General features: G+C 39.0%; 1 protein-coding gene across 1 annotated transcript; it reads left to right on the top strand.

Moving 5' to 3' along the window:
• The first annotated feature begins 235 nt into the window (after positions 1-235).
• apln (apelin) lies at positions 236-26793 on the top strand. The gene is made up of 3 exons (XM_017475020.3): positions 236-707; positions 16461-16633; positions 22229-26793. Exons 1-2 carry the CDS (start codon positions 641-643, stop codon positions 16625-16627), a joined length of 234 nt encoding a protein of 77 aa, XP_017330509.1. The 5' UTR covers positions 236-640; the 3' UTR covers positions 16628-16633; positions 22229-26793.

Raw genomic sequence — 26793 nt, 5'->3', positions numbered from 1 at the left:
AGGTTCATTATGCACCGATGTGCACCAATTGTCTGGCATGCAAAGAGTTTGAAACAGGAGCATCTGTTGGGTTATTACCATAAACCTCCGTGACCCATCTTCCTCTTCCACCCCCCTCTTCCACTGTTTTTCAGTGGGAGGGCTGACATAAGGGGTGGAGGGGTGTAAGTGGGGGAGGCCCTCTTTTTTGTGTGACCCCCTGAGTCAGTTATATAAGACACATGATCGAGTGAAGCCACTCTAAGCAAACATCCAACATACGCAAACCTGCCACAGACTGACTGCCTTCACAGCTCTACTGAACTTGGCGCACACTGCAGCTCTCCTATTCTAGGAGGAGGAGGAAGAAAGAAACCGTGCACATCTCTGTGGGAGAGCTCCAACCGAGACCTGCCCTCAGTCTTAGAGTGGCGCTGATATACAAACACATTCACACAGCCCATTCACACACACAAACAGCACACACACACACACACACACACACAGCCACACGCGCAGGAGCAAACAGTATCTCTCCCTTTCTCTCTGTCGAGCTCACCCACCCTTCCTCTACCTCGCTTCTACACACATACACACACACACACACACCACTACAGTATATCAGCTCACGACTAGAGGAGAGACGGAGGGGAGAGCAGAAATGAATGTGAAGATCCTGACGCTGGTGATTGTGCTGCTGCTTTCTCTGCTGTGTTCAGCCCGTGCTGGTAAGTCAAGGAGCATGCAGGCTGTTGCCTGGAGCCTCCCTATGCTCGTCTATTTTCTCTCTCTCTCTCTCTCTCTCTCTCTCTCTCTCTCTCTCTCACTCTCTTGCTCTGTCTATATGCTGTTAGCGTTCAGCTCGGCTAGAGGCAGCTGTAGTTGATCAGTTACCCAGTGTAGTTAGCTTTCTGTGGCTTGGGAGAGGAGGAGAAACAGCACCTGGGCTGTAAACTGTACTGCACTGCAGAGGTTTGCATGTTGTTGTTGTGTATTCTTGGGGGGGTTTTTTCTTCTTTTTTCCTCTTCTTGACGAGAATGCTGTCAATTCTTTGACAGAAGGGAGCCAGAATTTGTAAGGATAAAATGATTGGGTAATATATTCATGATTATTCCTGTATGTGACATGTATTGCTAAGCTAGCTTTGAGGTCTGTGTGTTGCTGGGTCTCACAAATCTAACACATATGCTTATTACACATTGTGAATGTTCCTCACATTCCTTGATGTGTTACATAGTGTAGCTGCTTGTATAATTCATTCAGCCTGACTGATTTCTTTGAAAGCAGCCAATGTGCTGTCAGTATGGAAATCTACAGTCAGGTGTATAGTGTGAATGGTTGTATTTCCAAAAGCAAAAGACCTTTTATTGTGAATTTTGGCTCTGTGTATGTGTGTGTGTGTACATGTGTATATATGTATATATATGATCATTGTATACATGAAAGCCTGGACTTGGCTTTAATTTAATCCCACAAAAGAGTGTGCGAATGCCTGGTTTCATAATGTGTAATTAATGTGTAGTAACAGCATTACTACATGCATATTTGGCAGTAGAGCTTTAACCCAATGCTAGGTCATTCAAGTCTTAGCTGTGACTGGGAGCTTATGTCAGCTGACCGGTGGCCGACTTGCAGATGTGATGCAGGTTGCAGTTTGGTGTTAAAAACAACAAGAGTGACCCTTCTGTAGATCCCTGCATTTCTTCAAATACTCACACCAATCAATTAACAAATGCTGGGAAGCATGTGCCATGTGTTAGGAGGAGGAGTGTGTGCGCGTGCCCAGGCTAGAGTCTACTAGCCACATCAAACTGGCAATCTGCACACCTTCATTAAGGAGATCTTACTATTTTTATCTTCGCATGAGTAAATGGGAAGCAATTAGCCTGAATTACAGTCAGTATCATTTTTCAGTCCCCTCTTTCATGTGTGTGTGCATGTATGTGTGTGTCTGTGGCGCTTGGGCTGAGGCTCTGTAATGCCCAGACTCAGGCCAGCGCTTGTTCCCAGGCAGCATTAGCAGCATTAGCTTCACTCAGACAGCATTAGGGAATCAGGCATCAGTGATGGGGAGAGAGAGGCAAAGAGAGAAAGTGATAGAGATATAGAGAGAGGAAGAGAAAAGGAAGAGACCTGCTGTGAGTCTGGTATGTGTGCTGTCGCGGGAAGGTGTTGCAAGTGTCTGAGTGTGTAGGCAGCGCATGTGAAGCCTTTCATCTCCAGACGCACACTTTTTCCAGTTCACTGGTAGTTTGGTGGAATTTACAAGCTATTTCAGTCCAGAGATAAAGAGACTCGCAGAGCGATTGTGTGTGTCTGTGAAAGGGGTTATCTGCAGGCAGAGACTGAAAGAGGGCGGGGACGAGCAGTAGAAGTCACAGTGCAACAGGCGACTCCTCTTTCGTTGTTTTAGAGTCAGTCGGCAGAACAACGTGCGACCTCGCATATCTCAGCTATGCATACCTGAATCAGCTCAGCTCAACCTTTCAATGGGCTTTCCTCACAACCGGCCAAGCCCTCTCTGCAGTGAGCCATTCATAATTCATTCTGAAAACGATCTGCCTTCCAACCTCACCATTCCTAAGCCTGGTATGTAAAGATGTCAGCTTATACTGCCTCCGATGTCAGAGTTTCATCCCTCAGTTGAAGAAGGAAAAGGATATATCCCCTTAACACATTCAGTGGAGACAGAGGGGAGGAAAACAACAGGTTGAAATGCACACACACACGCACACACACACACGCACGCACACACACGTACACACACGTACACACAAAGCTCCAGAGATGTGCAATTTTAGCCGCCTAGTTTGTCACCTTAGTGAAAGCAGGTGAGGGCACAGAGATCACTCCACATCATTTGAAACAAACCATCTGTGTGCAGAGAACCAACTTCATGACTGCAACGACATTGATCAATATTTAAAGTATGCCTGAATGTATGGCTGAGGCAGAATCATGCACCCGCCAGCACCCTTCAGAATCCACCAGGACTGTAGAAAGACCAGCAAAACAAACACAGGCCTCATTAATAACTCTACACGTACAGAGCACCTTTAACAGGAGGAAGGATGTGAAACATTCAGTCATAATTTCAGGCTGTTTACCTAATGTAAAGAGGGGGCTTCTGTCAACAATTATGATTAAAAGGGCCACGAAAAGCATACAAAACATCCAAACTGTAAACCTTTCCAGATGTCCAGCAATAACATGATAATGGTGGGTAACCACTGGGAAGTATAGTCTTGTTACGGAAAAGTTATTAAAGGATTATGCCCTTCAGCAAGTCTTTTTTTAATTTCCTCTAACGTGCACTTGATATTTTAGCTTAGAAGAACACACACATATAAGGTCAGTGGCTCACATTTACTTAAAGACCTGTGTGACCTGCATATCTCCCATCTATTGTATGAAGAAACACTTGATGACACGGGCATCTGTACCATGCAATCTGTGTTAGCAGGTGGTATTTAAATTTCAGCTATAAAGAAGCAAGTAACGTTGAAATACGTTGTGGATTCTTGGTTCAAATCAGTTCCCTATATACACTATATGGCCGAATGTTTGTGGACACCTGCCTATCACACCCATATATGTGTCTTTCCCAAACAAGGTTGGAAAGCATGTAATTGTAGAGGATCTCATTGTATGCTGTAGTATTACAATTTCCTTTCACTGGAACTAAGAGGCCCAAACCTGTACCAGCATGACAAATCACCTGTGCACAAAGCGAGCTCCATAAAGACGTGGCTTGCCAAGGTTGGTGTGGAGGAACTCAAGTGGCCTGTACAGAGCCTCTACCTCAACCCCACTGAACACCTTTGAGATGGAATGCCGATTGCGCCCCAGTACTGCTCTTTTGGCTGAATAGGCAAATCCTCATAGCCATGCTCCAAAATCTATTGGAAAGTCTTCCCAGAAGACTGGAGGTTATTATAGCAAACGGAGAGTAAATCTGGAATAGGATGTTCAGCAAGCACATAAGGGTGTTATGATCAGGTGTCCACAAACCTTTGGCTGTATACAATGTAGCAGTATTCTGAGCACCAGTTCTTATAGCATTGTGGACATGTCTTATTTAAGAAAACAAAACATAAACACATACAAATCCAATAAGGCTACAACAAGAACAGCAATATACAAAATCAATATACTTATGCAGAATGTTCCAAGTTTGAATTCACTGAGGAATTTTAAATCAGTTGATATAGACAGCGTTGTACAGGTCTACCAAAGTATATCTCTTTGGCAAGACTACATAATTTGTTTATTCAATTTAAGCCACAAAACGTTTTTAGATTGTTTACTGAGAACTGGAGCAACAATAATATAAGAACTTCTAACTGTGTCAGTATCAAGTATTATCTGTTAAGACAACACACCAATTTAATAAGCACATTCATGTGTGAGCATTAAAATTAAATATATGGTTTCACACAAATTTTTTAAATCTGTCATTCACAAGGTCTTCCCAAGCAGTTAAAAGAATATATTTGTCTCATTGTATTGTTTGTTAATGGAGATCATTAATAATAGTGCTGATGTTATTAAAAACAAACACCTTTTATTAAAGTAAGTGCACTGTTATGTCGTCACTCACTTTGGACATAAAAATGCTACCAAGTGGCCATGCTAAAATAATAAATGATTTGGCATGTCAACCAACCTTATGTAATTCAGTGCCCTTTGTATAAATCTGCTCACCTTGACCCACACACTCAAAGGGTGAAACAGAATAAAATATGCATGCAGGCCAGACTGCACAACAGCAAATGAGACCCTTCTGATGTGGAGGTGTACACAGGCACTAAAATATTAAACTGCCTTTAAAATTTTCACAGCTGGTGGTCTTGCTTGTTCTCCTACAATCGCAGGTGTATGTCTCCGGGGAACATAAAAGGTTTAGTAGCATTCTTGAAATTGCTGTTCGATGCTCAGTCTTTCTACTCCAGAGTCTGGCAACAGTAGCGAGCCTCATGTACTGTACTGGCAGCTTCTGAGGTAAAGCAACCAGCCAGCCTGCTTCCTTCAGCCAGATCGGCACGCTGTCACCGCTGCTAATCTGTAAGACTTTGAGCAGAGGAAAATGGTTATGGCATCAGAATCGCTTTTGTTCCTTACAGATTTTCTTACAGATTTTACACAGATTTTGTTGGCCAGAAAGTTGCTAATGAACACAGTCTATCACCTGAAACCTCCCCAGCCTGCCTCTTTCTCTTTCGCCTTAACTAGTTAATTAAAGCCAGACATTCTAAACGCTTCACACCATCCATCCTGCCTGGTGGTTTATACACTGATTTATGGATCCCTGTTTGAATATAAAGCATTAGTTTCATGGCCCTTGTCAATCAGATGTGATCAGAGAAGACATTTTTATGAACAGCGAGCCATGCCGGCGAAGACGCTTCAGGATTAAATAGAATTTAATTGCTTTCACATTCAATATCTAAAACATGTGGTGAGAAAATATTGCAACATGAAGTCAGCACAATATTACAGTCCATATACAGAGTAAAAAAAACAACAAAACTTTGTACTAGGTTTTATCTCATAGCTGGGTAGAAATTTCTCATTTCAGTTCTGATATCATAAGGCAGAAAAAAAGGTAAGCACAACAATTGGTCTTATATGAGCTTCTATTGTAGTGCCCTAGCCATGGTTCCCTGTATTCGTATGCTGTTTGGACTGAGATGCTTTAATGAGAACAGCTGAAAGTGGATCACAAAGAAGTGGTGGAGAGTTGGGAAACACTTTACATGTCCACTGAGAATTCCCACAATTTACAGGCCCATGCTACAGAATAGACATGCACTGCCTTTTCAAATAATTTAATCAAAATAATATGCAGTGAAAGTCCTTGAGTCTTTGCCATACTAAACTTGTAGTTGTTAATATACAGTATGGTTGGGTGATATACGTATATTTATTTTATTATTATTTATTACTCCATTTTATTGGCAGGATTTAAATATGGGATGATGTTATGCTTGCAGCAAATCAGAGCCAATGCTGTAACCACGGTTCTCATAATTTTTTTTTTTTTTTTTAAACAGCATTACCTTATATTGTGTGTGAATAGTGTGAATAGTTTGCTCTTTAAAGTGGCAAAGAAGACGTAAATCAAGTCTATAAACATATTTAAGGCCAAAGTGGAAGCACCAAAGAGCACTGCATTTCATTTTAACCAAATGTATACACACATTGGTTAATACGCAACACAGATAAACAAAAGTTGAGAATGAACTGCAGCTGCAATCTCAATGACCTGAAAATGCACCATGAGAACCAGAGCAAATATTTTGGAACTAGAAAGACTTCAGAGCTCTTCCAGATTTCTATCTGGCGCAGAAATTCTATGCTAAATCAGTTGCTTAGCTAGTTATGCATTTCTTTATTCATCACTTCACAAATATTCTCTACTGACTGAGGAGATTTTTAACAGAGAACATGGGGATCAAAATATGTCCTCTCAGCACAAAATGTGTACAGTGTTGGCATTTCTCTAAGTCACCCTGTAGTGTGGCACAGGCCCAAAGCAGGGGCACTGCAGCTGACCCCCCAGCACTTATAGAGTCACAACACAGAAATTCAGCACTGATGATTATTATGATTCAGTGATCCGAGGTGCATGGAATTCATCACAATTTATCAGTGCCATGGAAGCAGGAAGCAGTTTCTTTTTTTGCCATGCGAGATATGCAAATCTGCACTTTCCTTGCCATGGCTGAGTGGGATATCCAAAACTCAGCCTCTCCCAAATCTTAAAGCAAATCCTCTGTAAAATGGCATACTGCCTGGAGCTGATTCATGAGAAATCTTGCTTAATATACTTGTGTGAGCAGCTCAGTGAATTAGAGGACCCAACCTGCAGTAACCTCTACCCACTGATTCACCCCTGTCAATCCAGAGCAACTGTTCAGCTTTCTCTCTCTCTCTCTTTCGCTGAGCTTCATTAGCATTTCGACAGCAGGCAGCCTCGCCGCTTTGAACCTGCGCTCTGATCACTTGGAACTGGGCCATTTCTCACCTCATCATTAAAGCAGTGCACTAATTTGGGTCATGTGTAGTTTCCAAAGCTGCGTGCCATCTGAACGTGTCAGACGAGATCAGAGAGCTGAATAATGACAAAGTACATGTTTGATTTAAACCAAAAAAAATGGAGTACAGCCTCTTTTCTTCTCAGTAATAGGTTGCAAAATGGAGCAACCTTTGTGGGTTGAGGGGTGAGCAAGAAGAAACACTGGGACAAAGGGAGCAACTTTTTATCCACTCCTTTTTCCTCTGTGGAGCAGCACCAAACAAAGCTGTTCTTCATTTCCTCCCATGTGCACTACGATCACAGCCACACTATGCTGCATATCAAACAGTTACGTACTTTCAAAATATTTGCAACTAGCAATGTGCTGGACCACATGCACTGCATAACCCACCTTGTCCAGCAGATGCTAATGAAGCGCTTCGGGTTCAAAACTTGAAATGTGTAAAACCTGGGACTCTGATTCCATTCCAATTCACAATATCATTCCTTTTGGTCCTGACTGAGCGCCTTTCAGAGTGGCTGCCATGGTAACGTGGTCTGAAAGTCGACAAGAGATTGGTACCAGTTTCTGCCAAGGCCCTGTGCTACTGGTAGGCATGTGATAAGCAGCACTGGGACTCTCAGGCTTCAAAAGGCAGAATGCTTCAGAATGGGGCACTGCTGATTTCATATGCAGCTCAAGCAACAGCCGTGGCTTCTTTACATTCATTTCCATATGCCAAATAGTTCAATGAAGGACTGACAGTACGAACAGTACTGTGTCTAAGTTAGTGCTTTGTCTTAATTCTAATCTTATTGAGGATATAATGCCACTGTTCTACTATGACTAAGTGGAGGATGGCTTGGCAAGCTACAGCTTATTGGACTTGGCATAGATTTGTGTGTAATGGAGAAAATAAAACACTCTATGACCATTTACAAGTCTTATTATTTTTCCTCAGACCAGAAATGATTTCTGGTTTACATCCGTGTCTGTTAGTGACCTATATCTGTCAATAATGTGAACAGACCTTTGCTCTCAAAGTCCTCAAATGCAGACATTTTCAAAATAAAATGCATCTTAATTCTCTATTCAACCCCAACCCATGCCCCAAAAGAAAGTGTCTAAAATATTTAAACAGATCTGGTTCACTGTTCATAAAGATTTGTTTCGTATATAGGTAAAAAAAATAAATAATTTTTTTTAAAAAAAGGCAGAGTTGCTCCACTTTAGACCTGTAGTATGCATGCACCTTTTGATTCTCTTTCTTTTGTTTCACATTCGTGTTCTCATTTTAGTGAATGAAGGTCCTTCAAAGCATTGGGTATCATAGCTTTGATATCACACACCAACTGCTATGGTTACACACCCATGGGGATCCACACCCCAGTGCTCACTCTCATACACATATGCTCTTAACTGATGGTGTCAGAAGTCATGTAAATGTAATAAAAAGGATGTAGTATGTAAACAGAATATGACTTCAGACACACACAAACCAATTGTCCAATAAGCCAAAGGCTGTTTTTATCTGAACAAGTTGTTCACCTCTGGCTTTGTGGAACACTTCTGTTGTAACATTTTGTTTGGCACTAGTCCAAGACTCAGATACTCTGTCCATGGCTGTTTTGCACACATAGCTGGTAACAAGCTTCAGAATGTTTGAGGCTGCAGAACACTTTTGAAAGCCATGACACAGGTTTTGAGCTTTTGGGAGCAAACTATAGTCATTGGATTGAAAAAGGTTCATGGCAACATCTACAGTATTAAGTTTAATTAAAAGAAAATTATTTTGTTTAATACATGCAGAATCAGGGGCGTCGCTAGACCCTTTTTTACTGGTGCACGAGCCCCCTCCCTTTACTTTTCCCAGTGGAAACCTCGACTTGCAATCAGATGATAATTCATAATATGACATTGTAGCTGAGGAGAGGTAATTACCAGGCTAATGCTTATCGCTGTGTTAATGAGTAGTATGTGAATTTGTATTTAGTTAATTGAGGACCTCCCATTTTCCCAGATCTAATTTACTTGGCACAGATTTGATCGATAACATTAGCTTGTTAGCTGCTAAAAGAATGCTTGCTTATCTCTTCTAATTTGGCATTTGCTACAAACGATGTGATTTAGTCATTATCAGTGAAAGCTTTTTGAAGTGATTTGTTCATTTAGGGATCTAGTTAGTTAGTTTACTCACAAAAATACTAATCAAACACACCTGCCTGTCATTTATAAGACTTTGGTTAGATGTTTCAGGTGTACGTGATTAGGGATGGAGATAAACTATGCAGGACAATGCAGTGGCCCTTCAGGACCGGAATTGGCCCTCCCTGGTTTAGAAGCTAATTTCACAGTTTCAGTGGCCTCTTCCAGTATATTGTCAGATATTTGTGTACAAAATATAATGAATTTGTTTTTGGGGCTCTGATGGATTAGGATTGGAAAGTAGGGTTGGATTTTAAATGCAATGAAAATGTTTATATATTTGTTGTTTTATATACAGGTTATTTCAAAAGTGTCTTCTGTATCATTGTGATGGGATTTCAGGTGCCAGCTTTGTATTTCAAAAAAAAGATTTCTTCTCCTTTTTGAACGGAGTGTATACCTAAATTATGTGTACACATACTGTAGGTATGCACTCTGTTCAAAAAAGGAGAAATTATTATTTTATTGAAATTCAAAGCTGGCACCTGAAATCCCATCACAATAAAACAGAATTCAGGAATTGATTAGTAATGTTGCAAGTAATTGTTTAAAAATTACCATGGTAAAACAGAGTTCCAAGGTATAAAAATATGGAGTTTGTCAGGACCAAATAATAAGCAGTTTTGATGCCTAAACAAAAGTTTACGTAGGCAAAACCCTTTACACTAAATTGACATGTAAAAGTGAACTATTAAAATGATCTGCAGCACTTATTCATTCTTAATTAATGGTTGTTACATAATATGATTAAAGAAAACAAACAAACTAATAAATAAATAAATACTATTCCCCAAGTCAGAAGAATTGAACAGCAAAAATATTCTTACTCCTGGACCCCCCTATAATTACATTTATTTATTTATTTGTTTATTTATTTTTAAATTTTTGTAATATTCTTCGGGAGGGATATCGGATGGGGGGGGGGGGGGGGGGGGGTTTAGTGATCAAACTCTAGAAACACTCATGTGCAGAACCATACATACACTAAACTATATGGCTAAAAGTATATGGACACCTGACCATCACACCCATATGTGAGTCTTCCACAAACTGCTACCACTAAATTGGAAGCACACAATTGAATAGTATGCTGTAAAATTATTATTTCCCTTCACTGGAATTATGAGGTCCAATCCTGTTCCAACATGACAATACCCCTGTGCACAAACTGAGATTCATGCAGACATGGTTTGCTTGTGCAAACCATGCAAGGTTGATGTGGAAGAATTCGAGTTGCACTGAACCCCACTGAACACCTTTGGGTTGAACTGTAATGCCGACTTCACCCCAATCCTTCTCACACAACATCAGTGCCTGACCTCACTAATGCTCTTGTGGCTGAATGAGTAAATCCCCACAGCCATGCTCAAAAATCTAGTGGAAAGCCTTCCCAGAAGAGTGGAGTTTATTATAACAGCAGAGGGGGACTAAATCTGGAATGAGATGTTTAAAAAGCACATATTGGTGTGATGAACAAACTACACATAGTGTAGTTGGTTGTTACCAAAATGGCCTCTTCCGGTGAAAATAGGTTGTTGTTTTTTTAGTGTGGAAAGGTATCTGACTATCCAACTAGAAGTCTGGCTTACAAGACTAGTCCTGCATTGACTTAGAGTATCTGCTACAAGCTGTTATATCTGTAATTCATGCTGGGGAGAGAGTGTCTTGATGCTCTGCTATTTAATCCTGTTATAGTTCATTTCATACATGCTGTCGAGTTCTTTCCAATGGAATGTCCAGTTGTAAGAGATTGTGGAGCCAAGCTTGTCTGGTTGAAAGCAGAAACCTAGGACCTTTCTGTGATCATGCTCGACAAATGACTATATTTTCTTCTGGTGATTCTACTTGTGCACACATGAATCAATACATTTCTGGTCTACAGCAGCCACGAATGTAGTATAAAATTTAAGATTTGTTACAATATGTTTGTCCAGTATTATGTCTCCTAGTGTCTTCTAGTGGCTAGTGTTTCGTGATAAAGGGGTTGTTTTAGTATATACTGTATACAGTTTTTTTTTTTTTTTTTTTTTTTAAATCTTATTATTTTTTAAATGACTCACCAGGATTCCTTATGAAACTGCCATCAGCATCATTATCAATTATTGTCTGTCTTTGTCCATTTTGTAGGTATTATTAGCCTTTTTCTTTGGTTAATTCTTCTCTCATCATGCTTCACTACAATTTTTTTCCATGCTGGCTAAGCATGTCCCATTCAGCTATTGTTTCAGTGTTTGTGGCTCATTCTAAATATGATATATATAAAATGCACGGTAAAGATAGACAATAAATCATTGGCTAGTTTAATAAGGAAACCATATAAGACCATTTTTAACATTCAAACAGAGACAATTTAATTACATAGCATAGCAGAGCTCTATTACCTGACTGAGAATAGGCAGCACTGGGTAAGTATCAGAGGTTGAGCTTGAGGAGTGAAAACACATGTAATACATCTCCCCATAGAGGAACGCTGTCCTGTCCTCACCTGGTTCTGCTTTGCACATAAATAGATCTAATCTCTCACTTCCTGGAGTAGTGGCAAACAGATTAAATCCATCTGCCCTTTCCGTATACATGCTCTCCAAAACATGTCTCTAATGCATCCTTGATAATAATCATGTGTCCTTCTTGTCTGTGGATTAATTTTTTGTTGTTGTTTTTTTTTTTTTTTTTTTTTTTTTTTACTGGTGCAGCACACTTATATTTGCTGTATATTATACATTTTAGCTAGACACAGTGTTTCAGTGAGTCACCCATCAAACTCAGCCGGCTGTTCATAACTGCCCTGTGCCCTGTGGCTCTTTCTCCTCTGCCAGACGGGCTTGAAGAGGCACTAGTTGTCCGCATGAGAGACAGACTGTGGATTTAGAGGGACAGGCTATCAACCTCCGTATGTCCAGCAGGAGCAAGGCAGTCGTGTGAAAAAGCCAACATAATGGATAGCACCCGAGGAGTGCACCGAGGCAGTGAGAAGAAAATGAAATAGTAGCACTTCTGGCTATTCATCATGACTCTGGAGGATGGAGCAGTCTGTCACACAAACTGAAATGGGAATAGTTACTGCTGCACTACTATCTTCAGTCGAGCTGAAAGAAGGCACCAAAAAGTTCACTCTTTTATCATTTTCTTTTTTCATTCTTCTTTTTTCAAAACTACAATAAGGGAATTATGAAGCATCATGATCAAGCAATAGGTGAAGCAGCTATGGCAAGTGGGAATAAACTAAGCCTTACTGAGGGATGTCTAAAGAAGAGTTATGGTCTCACACTTGTAAATGAATGGTAAACTTTAAAACAGTGTTAGCTTTCATACTTTTTCTTAAAACTGTATTTGTATAAAACCAAACCACACTGCTCTCACTCATTTGATTTTCTCATAAGATATGGTGTCTTAAGAGTCACTTATAGTATAGTATAGTATAGTATAGTATAGTATAGTATAGTATAGTATGGTATAGTACAGTAATTGTCAATATAATACAAGAATGAGGCATTATACTCCATGGTGGTTGGAGTAGTGGGTTAAGAAACTGATCAAATATGTAGGCACAATCTATTCTACTACAAACACTTTTATTGTTCTTGTCATTTTGCCATCATTGTTGGTGGAGTTTAAAAGGATGCAGCATTCATCAGAGGTCTAAAAAGATCCATGTGGTTTGAGACAAAGTCAAGAGCAGTAAAACAGTCAAATAGAGTGATCCTATGTGCTTAAAATAGACTTCCCCCTCAATATTTAGCGCATCTGTCTGATTGAGTTTCTGCCGGGTGTTAAGAGTTAATTCATAAACGTTGTTCTGATGGCTGCCGGAGACTTTATTTTTAGCAGCTTTCATTATGCTTTTTTGACCCGAACTCAGATGTACTTCCTCAAGACGCTGGGCAAAGACAGGCGGCTTGTGATGGCAGGAAATCTTTAAATTGTCTCATTAAGGAGAGGGGTTATGACAGGCTGAGCATGGGGAGAAGAGTGAAAGTAACATGTTGATAAGCAGTATTCAGCTTGTTCAGTTGTAATTACAACCTCTTCTGGAGGCCAAGCTGGGACATTCTGTATCAATCCTGGAATTTTCATACCTTTGAGACAATTTGGCTCTATACTTCCTGTCATGTTTCAGAGACACGCATGATTGAATGATGGTTGCACTGACAGTTAGATCATGGATAAGACCCGTGTGTGTTTTTCTGTTACTCTTGAGAAAAAAAAACCTCCATGTCAGCTCTAACCATACTCAAACATTTTTACATTTTAACCCCTCACCTTCTACCTACCCCCACCAACTATTAAGTAGACATGAGTTAAATCCTGACTGAATATATAAACTTCCTTCATTAATTCTGTTTTTGGTCCAATAACAAGAGGATAAGTGTAGAATTAGGCTGCCTGGGGGAAAGTCGGATCCCCCCCCCCATTTAAAACATGCAATGGAGTCTTTGTATGCCTTGAATGAATTAGTCAACTGTTCTCATGTAAACACGTAACAAAGCAACTAAAGATGATTAGCTTGAATATAAGACTAGTTTTTGAAAAAAATAGAGTATGCTTAAATACTCATTGTATTCCACTGAAAGACAAGGAGCCCTTGTTGATATTTTCAAGAAGCGGAAATTCTGAGCATACAGTTGCAATCAAAATTATGCAACCCCCATTGCAAGTCAGGTTTACTGTCAAAATTTACAGAGTTTCAATTGTTTGCAATGAACAAATCAAACAAAAGCAATTTAAATAGTTCAACACAATGAATGCTTCAAGTGGTTTCCCCAAATTCAACTGAAAATGCAACTTATAATGACTTCTCCAGTCTCAAAATTATTCAACCCCCTGAATAGAATCCCTCATAAAGGGCTTCATTAGTTGCAGCGGGTGTCCTTGAGCTGGAACACATGAAATACCTGAACTGGCTAGGGCAAAAATTTATGAAATATCTAAAGGGTGCAGAAAAAGATATCAGAAAAGATATCAACGGCTGCAACCAGATTTCTCAGAAGGCAGGTTGTGAAAAACACTCGAGTGACTGCAAAAGACCTGCAGCAAGACTTGGTGGCAACAGGCGCAAAAGTTTCACTCTCTCTCTCTTTACAGAGAGAGAGAGAGAGAGAGAGAGAGAGAGAGAGAGAGAGAGAGAGAGAGAGAGAGAGAGATTAATTCACAAAGCATGCAAGGAAATGTTTAAGACCTTCATTGTGTAAAAAATTCATTGCAAAATAAATTGCTTGGAAATGGTGGCTTGGATGTTCATTGAATCAGCACTGAGAACCAATGGCTATTTAATAATTAAACAGGTTTTTATGAGCTTCACATTATATTCAATTAATTCTGATGCTTGAATTACCATAAATCCACTCCCTAATTTCCCCATGATGTATGCATATTAGTAGCTTTCTCATGCAAAACACTTCCAGACTCAGTAATGCCATCTAAGAGATCAGTGGTGGAATCACTTGTGAGATCACTCACATCAGGTGTCAGAGAGCAGATGAAGATACTTCAAACCCAAATTCCCTGGAGCAGTGCTTTGATTTCCTACAGAGGTGAAAGGTTGGGGAGAATTGGATCACATACAAATGTGGAAAGCAGGCTTACAAGATCTTACTACACTTATTGTGTGATGATATGAAACATCTGGGTATATTCAAGACTTACTATATGTCCATACATACAAATCCTCACTCACACATCTGTGCATACAAGCTGTTTACGAACTGTTTTACTTTCTTGAGTAAAACACAGAGTTGTTAGGAAAAAATTCATATTGGTGCAAATGTTTATTCAAAATCTTTAAATATTTAACGTACACTCATTGGAATCCTTTGGTTTGTTCCCCCTAAAGAATCTATGCAAAGGCATAGCACTGAAAGAATTTTACATAGAATCCCATTAGGAAGCAAAAAACCCTTAACTATCAAGTTTGAGAAATTTTTTGTGACACACATGAAAATTGATTTAAAAAAGAAAAGAAAAAAAAAAACACCAGATGTATTACTGAAGCATTTTTAATGATCTCTATGAAATGCATCTAACAGAAAAGCATTTGAATTCATACCAGCATTTTAAAAATGAAAGCAATGTAAAGGAATGATGGATACTTTGGAACTATTTTAAAATTGAGTTTATACAGTTTACATCAACTACATGCTGTCTTTCCTGAGCACACTGAATACATCACACAGTTTAATTGACCGTTATAGTGACATTTTCTCTAAATTATGATAAAATAATGTGATCATAATGCATATGCAAACGTTGGGTTGCATGAAAGGAAACCAAAGGAAACCCTGCTTGAAAATGGCTTGTGTTGTGTTCATTTAAAGCTGCCTGGACACAAGAGTTTGTATCATATAGGAGAGATTCATTATAGACACCATCCAGAGAAAACAACACAGGAAATTATGTCTTGATATTTTTTAGTCAGCATTTGGATTAGTTTCTGCCAACACCTATTAAATGATTTTTTAAAATGTACTTTACTTTGAACAAGTGGTGGAGACAAACCTGCGTATATGAAAAAGTGGTGGGGAAATGCTGTTACACATATGCAACATCTTGACTATTTAAATATAGAAGATGTTACATCAATTCTATTTCACTATTTCAATGTGATATTGACCATTTTTCAACTGTTTGCTCAAAAAGTCAGATTTTCTGTGAGTTTTATCCCTTCCATTGAAGCACATGTTGAGATGACACTCTGATGGATTTGATCTAACATGGATCTGAGATTCATGTAACTATTTCAAATAATCTATTTTCACTCGGGTTGCTGCTGATAATATCATTTGTAATGAAAAGCTTTGTGTTAAATTAGAAAAGAACACCATATAGAGTCATTTTCATAGAGGTCTCAGACTTTTGGACCTCACTCTATAAGAATGAATAATGTACATTCACAGAATTAATGTACTTAGTAAATGCGATTCTCTGAGATCTGAGATCACCAGACTGGTGGCTGTTGCACCTTTTTATAGTTCTTTGTGACTGATTCTGGTTATTAACCCCAAAAAGCTTCTGATTCCGTAATCCACCTTAAATCATATGATTCAGAAATGACAGTGAAACTGATAGGGAAGGTATGTACTGATGAGACTGAGGAATGGTAGTCTGGACCTGCTGAGCCATTGATAGAGTTTAAGAAATTAAAATCAGGAGATGGTCTCAGTAAACTGAACTGCCGTTGGCAAGTAGTTAACAAAACAGAGGATTAGCATATATGTCAAATGCATCAGTATGGAATACAGTGTTCTTTCTCTGACCCACAGGTCCAGTGACCTCCACCGAGCATAGCAAGGAGCTGGAGGAGGTGGGTAGCATGAGGACTCCTGTGCGTCAGAACCCTGCCCGAGCTGGCCGGAACCAAAGACCCTCCGGCTGGAGGAGGAGGCGCCCTCGACCCCGTCTGTCCCACAAGGGGCCCATGCCATTTTAGATCAAGGTCAGTCCCACAATGCACAACACTTTTGTGATGGATGAGACGGAACGTCTTTAGTTTTAACAAATCAGAAGATTTATGAAAATTCACTTGAAATGTACAGTATTTGAACAAATTAGAAAGGACACAACAAATGTCCTGGCTTTCCAGCACTTTTACTAGGAAAAAACAAACAAACACAAAATATGCAGTAATTCATTTCTAAATGAAGAAGGTTTTCCCCCCTATCTGTTAGCAACGCTGCACACCAAAGAAATGAGTAGAAAATGACGTGTAACATGAGGAAAGGAAAAATGTAACTGACGTATACTCATTTTTCTCTGTTGTTTACACAGTAAAATTAATCGTTTTTATGTGATGACTGTACTTTAGACTGGGTTCAATATATCTTTTCATGTTGAGTAGCTCTACATTATATCCAGAATGAAAGACTGTAACCAAATATATAAGCAGGAAGTAAGGTAAGATTTCACACAAATTTTGGCAATCAAATAAGACATCACCACCCTTTCAGCCAAACACTTACCACATACAATCAGGGCCCTTTTTCTGGAGTACGTTTTCACATGATGAAACATTGGGTTTCATGTCTGGGCCTTGAATTCTCTTTTATCTTTAAAGTCAAGCGAATTTCTATGCAGCAGCCTGTCATTTCTTATTATAAAAAATCACACATGATAGGAATAGTACAATAACTGGAAGTCATTACTGCTGGATAAAAATGTTACGGACAATTTGTAAAGACTTTTTTTGTAAAAACCTGTGTAATATCTAAGGAACCATGGAGACAGATACACACACACGCACACACACACACACACACACACACAAAAAAAATGCAGAACAGATAAACTCTGCATGGTATAATATCCCTTCAGGAGGTGGCAAGTTCATAACACAAGTACTGCTATAAATTAACCTCATATGCAATTAATCCTTTCAGCCGATACAGGCAAGACAACCCTTTATAGCATAGTTAATTGTTCTTAAAGGCATGGAGATGAAAGCTTGAAAAGAAGAGAACCCCAAGCCCCCATATCCTTCACAGTTTTACAATCAATGGTGAATTATAGTTTGTTATTGTTTTGGCCAGATTTCGTCTGGGAATTTTCTATCCCCTATTCACTCTCTCCCGTGATCCGAGGGAAACAAGCAGTGGTGACGCCACAAAGGTGAACACAAAGAGCAAGCCCATGGCATGGAAGCTTGTACTTGTGGGACTACACATGCCTTTAAGTGTTCAATGCCTCTCCTGGCCAGTTAAAAATGAGGCATTCTCTTGGCGAGTTAGGCAGTCAATGCTTGTTTTTAAAGCCCAGAATTTTGGCGGGGCACAATGAGGGAATCTGCAGGAAGTTGTGTAGCTCCATTAAAGGAAACGGCTCAGTGATTCACAATGCACACTCCAAAACAGCACTTCAAACCTAAACAACATGAAGACTTCTCTTTCATTCACTCTCTTCTTCGGCTCCTCTCATGCCTTCCTGGAGTTCAGAGTTCATCCTGTTCCGCCTTTTCACCCATATCCCGACAGACGTAGTTGACTGAGCCAGCTCATTTTGCTTGACTAGCATGCCAATCAAGCCGCCAGTGAATGGCACCATGAGAACAATTATGGACTCTCAAACCACAACATTCAAAGTTCAGATGCTAATCTAATGAAATCCATTTGAAGTTTGTCACTCTTCCATTGTAGCACTATAATGTTGCTTGACTAATAATTATTTAGCAAAGAGAAAATATGAATCTAATAGTAAATCAACAATGTTCCCCACATGGGATAACCCTGTACTGAGCCTCTAACCTGCATCTGGCTAATGTACAAAATGTCACATTTTCCAATGGGTAAGAAAAGCTGCCTTGCACTTCATCAGGCAAGCCTGAAACTGGGTGCAACCTGACCAGAAGAATTATCCCTTCTCTAAATCTGATAATAGGCAGGGGACAGTCAGGGGGAAAAAACACTTAACTTATAGTAGTAGAAAGTAGAAAGAATAATTTCTTTTTCATCATGTTTGCCAATTTGTTTTGCCAATACATTTTAAAATAGCAAGACATTGTGCTTGCCAAATGGATGAAAACAATAGGGTTAATAGAAAGATTTTTGAACAATTCCATTCAATTTTATTTAAATAACCAGCCAGATGCAACAGTGGCAAGGATAATCTCTCTGAGAGGACATGAGTAAGAAACCTTGAGAGGAACCAGTCAAAAAAGAAAACTCATCCTCTTCTGGGTGACAATTAATGGCCCTTAACTACACTGTGAATAAGTGGCAATGGGGCTGAACAGTGTGTACTTAAGAAATGGAACAAGAATACCTCTTGATTTTCTGCCCTTGGCTGGCCAGTTGACCTTAACAGTGTCAACCACTGCCTAGTTTATACAAGTTTATATATAACCAGTGATACTATCATACTACTCCTAATTAAACATTACAGCCCACAGCAGCCTTGCTCGCTAGACCATATGCAGTACTGTAGACTAAATTCCTTCTTCAGCAAAGAACTTCAATAATTCACACATGTGAATATTAAGCCAATACACACACCCAGTTGCTGTGTGACGTCTTTCACATAAAGAGAATGAACTAAACTTTACATGCCTTCCTCCTCCTGTGCCTACTGTGTGTCAGTGCCAATTTTATTCATCAGAAAATTTATGCAGGTGACATTTACACGTGGTTTTAAATGAATCTTTTTTTTGCACAGACTGCCCTGTATTTTGGTATGTTTTTTTTTTTTATAATGACATGCCCTAAAATCAATATTCATTAAGGGAATCTTGCAAAGCTGTATTAGCTGTATTATTCTGCACCCTTTATTATTATAATTTTTTAATTTTATTATGGACCTTGTTAGTAAATCAGCTTGCATTATTTTCTCTGTGTTATTAAGTTTGCATGTATTTTTACACACACACACACACACACACACACACACACACACACACACACACACACACACACACACACACACACACACCCCTAATAAATCAAGGCATTAGTCTTTTCTTAGTGAGGATACTGTAAGCCAAGAGCTGCTGTTAAATAACATTTACTCTAATGCAGCCAGAATGACTAGCGGGGTTCAGGTTTACACATGCTTTTTTTTACATGCTTTATACAGGACTGTAAGTGTGAGGCTGAGAACAAGTTGTTATAACCACAGTTGATGTAATGGGACTTGAAGGTTGTGATAATGGAACCCTAGCATAAGCATCAACAGCTCTTTATGAGGTCCAGATGCCATTACATTAAAGAAAGAAACAGGAAACATTTTCCTTAAAAGCTTTAAAGGACATACAGAAAATAGTGAAAGTTCAGACTAGTTATAGTGGCACATAAATGAAAAGGTTAAAAAAAAAAAAAAAAAAAAACCTGATGAGAGAGTCACTTTACAGTTGCAATCAGAATTATTCAACCCCCATTGCAAATCAGGTTTATTGTCTAAATTTACAGACTTTCAGCTGTTTGCAATGAACAAATCAAACAAAAGCAATTGAAATAGTTCAACACGAATGTTTCAAGTGGTTTGCCCGAATTCAACTGAAAATGCAACTTACATTTCAATATTATTTCAAAATTATTCAACCCCCTGAGTAGAATCCCTTAAAGCAGCACAAATATGCAAAACAGGTGTTGTCTCAAGGGTTAACTAATCAAGGGCTTCATTAGTTGTACCAGGTGTGCTTGAGCTGGAACACATGAAATACCTGAACTGGCTAGGGGTAGAAAATTTATGAAATACCTGGTTGGGGCAGAAAAAGGAAGCTATTAACGGCTGCAACCAGATTTCTGAGACGGCAGTTTGTCAAAAACCCCCGAGTGACTGCAATAGACCTGTAGCAAGACTTGGTGTTAACAGGCACTGAGGTTTCAGTGAGCACAGTAAGGCGCGATCTAAACACAGAAGTACACCACTACTGACCCAAAAGCACAAGAAAAGCCATCTCAAAAGCATATAAATAAGCCACAGAAGTTTTGGGATTCTGTTCTGTGGAGCGATGAAACAAAACTGGAACTTTTCAGCATGATGGATCAGCGGTATGTCTGGAGGAAGAAGAATGAAGAAAGAACACTCTGTCCACAGTCAAGCATGGTGGTGCCTCGGTGATGCTCTGGGGCTGCTTTGCATCCTCTGGCACTGGAAACCTGTAGCGTGTGGAAGGGAAGATGGATTCATTGAAGTATCTGGAAATCCTAGGAGAAAACATCATGCCATCTGTAAGGAAGCTGAAGCTTGGGCATCATTGGACCTTCCAACAGGACAATGATCCCAAGCATACCTCAAATTCTACCATGGCTTGGTTGCAGAAGTAGTCCTGGAAGATTCTACAGGGCCATCACAGTAACCTGACTTGAACCCCCATAGAAAATCTCTGGGGGGATTTGAACAAGGTGGTTGCAGCATGCAAACCCATGAATATTACTGAACTGGAGGCCACTTCTCATGAGGAATGGGCTAAGATTCCAGAAGCTATGAATCTCGCTTTCAGCAGGTCATAACAGCAAACGGGTGCTCTGCTAAATGCTAAAGATACTTGTCATGAAGGGGTGGAATAATTTTGAAACTGGAGAAATCATTATCATGTTACATTTTCAGTTGAATTTGGGGAATTCAACTATTTCAGTTGCCTTTGTTTGATTTGTTCATTGCAAACAGCTGAACGTCTGCAAATTGTGATATTAAACCTGATTTGCAATGGGGTTGAATAATTTTTTATTGCAACTGTATATCCTACTTTGATTTTGAATCTACAGACATCTCTGTTTGGTTTGAGGAATAACACAGCAAAATACCTAGGTGAAGTCACAGAGCAAAATGACTCAGTTATGATTCACAAACAAAAACCAGTGAGATTCAAATCTGTTCTCTTACATGTATCAAAAGATGTTGGAGATGCTGACTCTTATCAGTCAATGGAGGCTGTTGTTATTGAACAAAGCTATCTTTACAATCAGATTGGAACAGAAAAGGACGATCAAAAATATATCCTTGAATTACACTGGCGCACAGTTCAATGCATGTTATAGCATGAAGTACGGTTCTGCATGAACATAAAATTTTCTTTATCTAGATTGATGTCATTTGTTGAAAAAAGCTGGATTTTTTTGTTTGTTTGTTTTTTGTTTGGAGACCCAGGCTCAATCTAGTAAAGAAACTTTTCACTAGAGTCCAGTATTTTTTTTGCAAACACAAAAGATTATCTGGCTTACTCACCACTGCTTCAGACAAAGCACAATTTTGTGAATGATTTAAACCATTGACTATATCTTGCTCTTTGTGCTCAAAGGTTTATTCTCTGACTTAAAACTAGAGCACAGAAGTATAGAGGGCAGACTGCAACCTTTACAATTCTGAAGCTTGTGGCCAGAAAAGTGTGCAAAATATACCAGGTGCTCCATTGCCCATGGGCAGAAGGTCTGAGGCTGAAACTACTCTGATGATAACCATAAGCAGAACTGAACAATAACATTACTGACTGCACTTCTTCCCCCAGTGCCCCATGTCATTTCTGTTAATCTAGAACTGTTGCAATATATTTATAGTAACCACCAATTATTCCAAAGACTTTTTTTGTCTCTTTCTCTTGCAGGCACTGCTTCGAGCGCCCACCCCTTTGGTTCTGATTTCAATGCTCTTCCTTTGTCTTAGGGAGGGCCCTGTAACAAGGGGTCTTTCCAGCCCAGCCTGAAGAGTGATGTCCATAGCACCTGCTGGTTCTTCAAGAAACTCTTCTTCTGTCCACAAAATACCAGGACAAGCCACTCACCCTCAGCTCTATGAAGAATTGTGGGCCAGGAATGGGGTGGGGGGGATATAGAGCACGAGCTATCAGATTCTATTTCTGTCTGTCCATCTCTTTCTCTCTCTCTCTCTCTCTCTCTCTCTCTTTCTCTCTCTCTCTCTCTCTCTCTCCTCCAGTGTTTTTTCCTCATTAGCTTTCTAAAGCCTTTTCATTGCCACACTTTGCATGACGTGTGAGCACTGAGAAGCCTGGTCCAAAACAATCTTCATGCAACAGTGTCAGTTTTTTCTTCGAGGTGTGCTACCCCATTCTCTGCTGTGTAAAGATGCCCTTTGTTCCAGTGCTGTGTTGTGGCAAATTCTGGTGTGAACAAATGTCATATGGGAGGGAAGTGACAGGGATGTGAAGGTAAAGGCACTATTGAAAACTTCATCTCTTTTATCCACTTCCATCTTTTGACAAAGGTAACAATGCTCCAATTCATTTTACCTTATGTCTGATAAAAGTAGCTACAACACGTTATTTGATTTTATTTAGCTACCACTTCTGATTATATAATTACCTCTGAATTGTGTTGCTTTGCATTAAAAGACTATCATCAGGTGTCAAGTAAACAAACAAACAAAAATCTATGGTATATGGATTGATTGCATTTCATCATTTTTGTACTTACACAACCATTATTAGGGATTATTGTTCTTAAAAGTTTTGCTATCCAAAGCGTATTATGCATTACCCTATAGGCACCCAACATCACAAGGTTCAAGCCGACAGTGTCTCCTTATAGGATTGCACTACTTTACTAACCATGTGTCATGTCTGTCGTCCACCCCCACTCTTCACCTCGCCACAGCAGACATACATGACTGTTAACTGGCTGGGACGGCCTGCCCTGCTCAGCAAACCACCTCTCCTTTTATTGAAGTGCCAAATAGTAAATCTAAAACGCGATGCTGCCATGGGAATGAAAAAAAAAGAGACGAACGAACATGTTACCTCTTATTTAAGTCTTGAAACACCTAAGCATATGTATGTACAACACCATATTTGTTCTGACATCCAATTTATAAAAACAATGGTAGCAAAGAAACATAGTTTAAACAAATCAGACCAAAAATCTTTCAAAGCAGACACTTGCAGTGATAGTCTGAAAATGCAGTGATAGTCTGTTTTTCATACCAACCAGTAGTGCTCTCTTCTCTGACTGCTGTGCTAAAGGCTGAATTGCCCCCAAGGACAGAGATATTTGATTGACACAACAATATGCCTTTCTTTTACACCATAGTGGAACTTATTACTTTTTTAAAACTTTGATTCTGTCTTTGGTTTAATTTTTTTTTTCTCAGGGTGCTGTGAGAGAAGCCTGTATTGGAATTGTCTATATTTTGTGCATTTATTTAAGAAACACACATATAAACATGCTTACACGTGCACTGTTCAGTACTGAGTACAACATATCTATGTTCTATATATAAATGTTTATATATATGAATGTTTATATATATATATATATATATATATATATATATATATATATATATATATATATATATATATATATATATATATATATATATATATATATATATCCCTGTCTATGTATCCACTGTTATAGCTATGTATTCAGATTCAGTTTTTGTAAGCCATTATCATTCTCCCTGTTTTGGGAGCGGTTGCCTTTTAGCCTGAGCCTCTTCAGCACAGGTGGCCATTGCTTTGATTGCTGTGGTCATTGAATCCCATTCCTAATCTATTTCAGATGGGCCTCACAGGGGGTTAGCTGGAGTCCGAGGCCCTTGTAGTCTGAGCTCGTTGACAAATTGGCTTAGTTCGTGACCACATATACCCTCTTCTTCTGTGGGTTTATTGTAACCATGTAACACTCTATAATCTAAGATAACAGAGCAGACATCGTTCCATTAACATCAGGCCCTTATTTCTTTTGCAACTATAATTCAGAGACATGAAGCTTTTACAAGACTGTTACTCATATACATAATTGTGTTGCTCAAATAGCATGGCTGGTGTTTTTCTTAAATCAGCAGCTAATTCCCTCCCCCACCCTCCAATAAGCCATTTCTCCATATGGAAGTTAAAGAAAAATCCTCCACCATCAACGCCTTGCAGCTGGAACAACTCTTAACAAGATCGTGCCTAAGAACCACAGCAGTAAAACACCCAGCCAAGCTCACCTTGAAGAAAAAATAATAGAATCATAGGGTACTGCGATTACAAATATTTCCAGTCTCACTATTATTATTTCATACGTTCTCAGACAGAGATATAGACAGAGATGTTTCATAAATGCTCCTTCAAATGAGACATGCTTGTCTCACACGTTAGCAGGGCAGAATATCTGAGTAGATGAGTAAGTTACCCCAGGTCTGTTGTGATACAGTAAATGGTATGAAAGCAAAGAGACAAGGTTAGAATCACTCATATCTGTTCCTAACAGAGGTGCAGGATAATTTCAGCATCCACAATGTTCTTCATGAATGTATCTATAACATCTGCACCAGCTGAGCTACCCCATTCACAGAGTGAAGTAAAGCGGTGTTTCAGCACAATTCAAGCCTTGTATCTGTAATAAATAAATAAATAAATAAATAAATAAAAATACCCCCATCACTGTTATATAACACAACTCCTTAGTGATGGCTATCTGTTGGATTGTCCAAAGACAAACCCATCACCAACATCCAAAGCCTGGTATAGAAGAGACCCCTAGCGGATTTGCTCCAGCACCTTTCTGTATGGGCATGCAAGGCTGCACTTTTGCAATTCCATTATGCTGCTGGAAAAATATATCCCGAACACACTTTCTCTTGGCATGTAATGATTTTCCAGTGTATTGTGACAATTTTATTGACTGATTCTTGTCTAGCTGGTTGTCCAAAGCTTACTTTTGAATACAGTGTGGAAAGCTGTATTTTATGTCTGTGCGCGTGTGTGGTCATATTTAAAAAAAACAAAAACAAACAAACAAACAAAAAAAAAACACACAAAAAAAAACAACAACACAACCTTACAGAGAATTACTCTACCACACAATGTGTTGTGGACACACGAGAGCTTTCACACCTTTCTCTCCTGCCTGGTGCAGCCTGAGCCACCTATCAGCATATCAGGCTAATGAAGCTTGTGGTGAAAAGAGAACAAATGCTGCCAGACTCAAACCAGTACTTTAATGTTGGAGAATTGTCTTTTCAGTTCACATAAAAGAAACCTCTGCCCAGTTCCTCATGTGTTTCTGCCCAGATTCACTCCACTGTTATCTTACAATGCTTGAGTTATATTCCTATGCACTTCAAGGCATGTTCCACTGGTTTGTTCACAGAGATGCTGTTTAGGCTCAGATCATGTTTGCTATAGAAATGTGCATTTGCCTGTTATGTGTAGGAAGAAAAGGAGTTGCGTGAATGTTTGTATATGAAGAGAGCTGTGGCAAGTGAAATTCAGACACTCTAGTCTCTAAGACATGAGTTTTTAATAGACAGAAGGAAACCTCAAAAGACTGCAGGCAGTACTTAATTCTTTTGCCTTAGTGTCATAAATGCATTTTTCCACTCTCCTATCAGCTGTCTCACACTTGACCAAGTGAGGCAAAAGAAAATGACCGACAAGCAACACATTTGATTGCTTGCTTTTGATAAACGCACCACTGCGCATGTGCAATGTAGAATCTTAGGGATCAAATAGCTGAAATTCAATCCCACTTATTCACACATGTCCACTAGCTGAGCAATCAACAGGATAACTGCATTTTGAAATCCCATGGGTGAGGGGCTGAGAATAACTTGATTTTCCGCATAGCTTCTAATGAAACTTCACACCCAGACAAAAGCAAGCTCCATGTGAATATATCTCTTCATAAACATGGCCAGTTTGTTCAGCACACCATATATATATATATATATATATATATATATATATATATATATATATATATATATATATATATATATATATATATATATATATATATATATATTCTGAGGATACCTGTATAGCCCACAGCCAGCTATGGATTATCAACAGTATTACTAGGCCATGTGGAAAACACAGTAAAAACAAGGTATTAAATCCTCATCTTTCTTGTTCAAGGTGTGTGCTCATAGAACTCACCAGGCCAAATGTACAGTGTCTCTGTCTCTGTTTTGATGTTAAACTGGGCAAAAAAAAAACAATTTAATAAATAAATGAATAAATAAAGTGTATCAGAAATGGTTGAAATACTGTGTACATATTTGAGCATTTGGGTTCTAATTTATAAAAGATAAGCTTTAGCTCTTGGAGTACTTATTTTATTTTTCTTTTCATGCGTAGCTTTGTGTTTTTATTTTCTATTTCTGTAAAGTGTGTAAATATATCTTTATGATAATAAGTAATATTAAAAATATTATTTTAAGAAA

This window comes from Ictalurus punctatus, chromosome 8, assembly GCF_001660625.3.
Source record: "Ictalurus punctatus breed USDA103 chromosome 8, Coco_2.0, whole genome shotgun sequence".
NCBI classification, from domain to species: domain Eukaryota; kingdom Metazoa; phylum Chordata; class Actinopteri; order Siluriformes; family Ictaluridae; genus Ictalurus; species Ictalurus punctatus.
This window is presented reverse-complemented; position numbering and strand designations above follow the sequence as displayed.

Coding starts and splice junctions, on each gene's coding strand:
- apln (XM_017475020.3), top strand. CDS start 641: ATGAATGTGAAGATCCTGACGCTGGTGATTGTGCTGCTGCTTTCTCTG. Junction 708..16,460: donor GCTGTGTTCAGCCCGTGCTG/GTAAGTCAAGGA, acceptor TCTGACCCACAG/GTCCAGTGACCTCCACCGAG.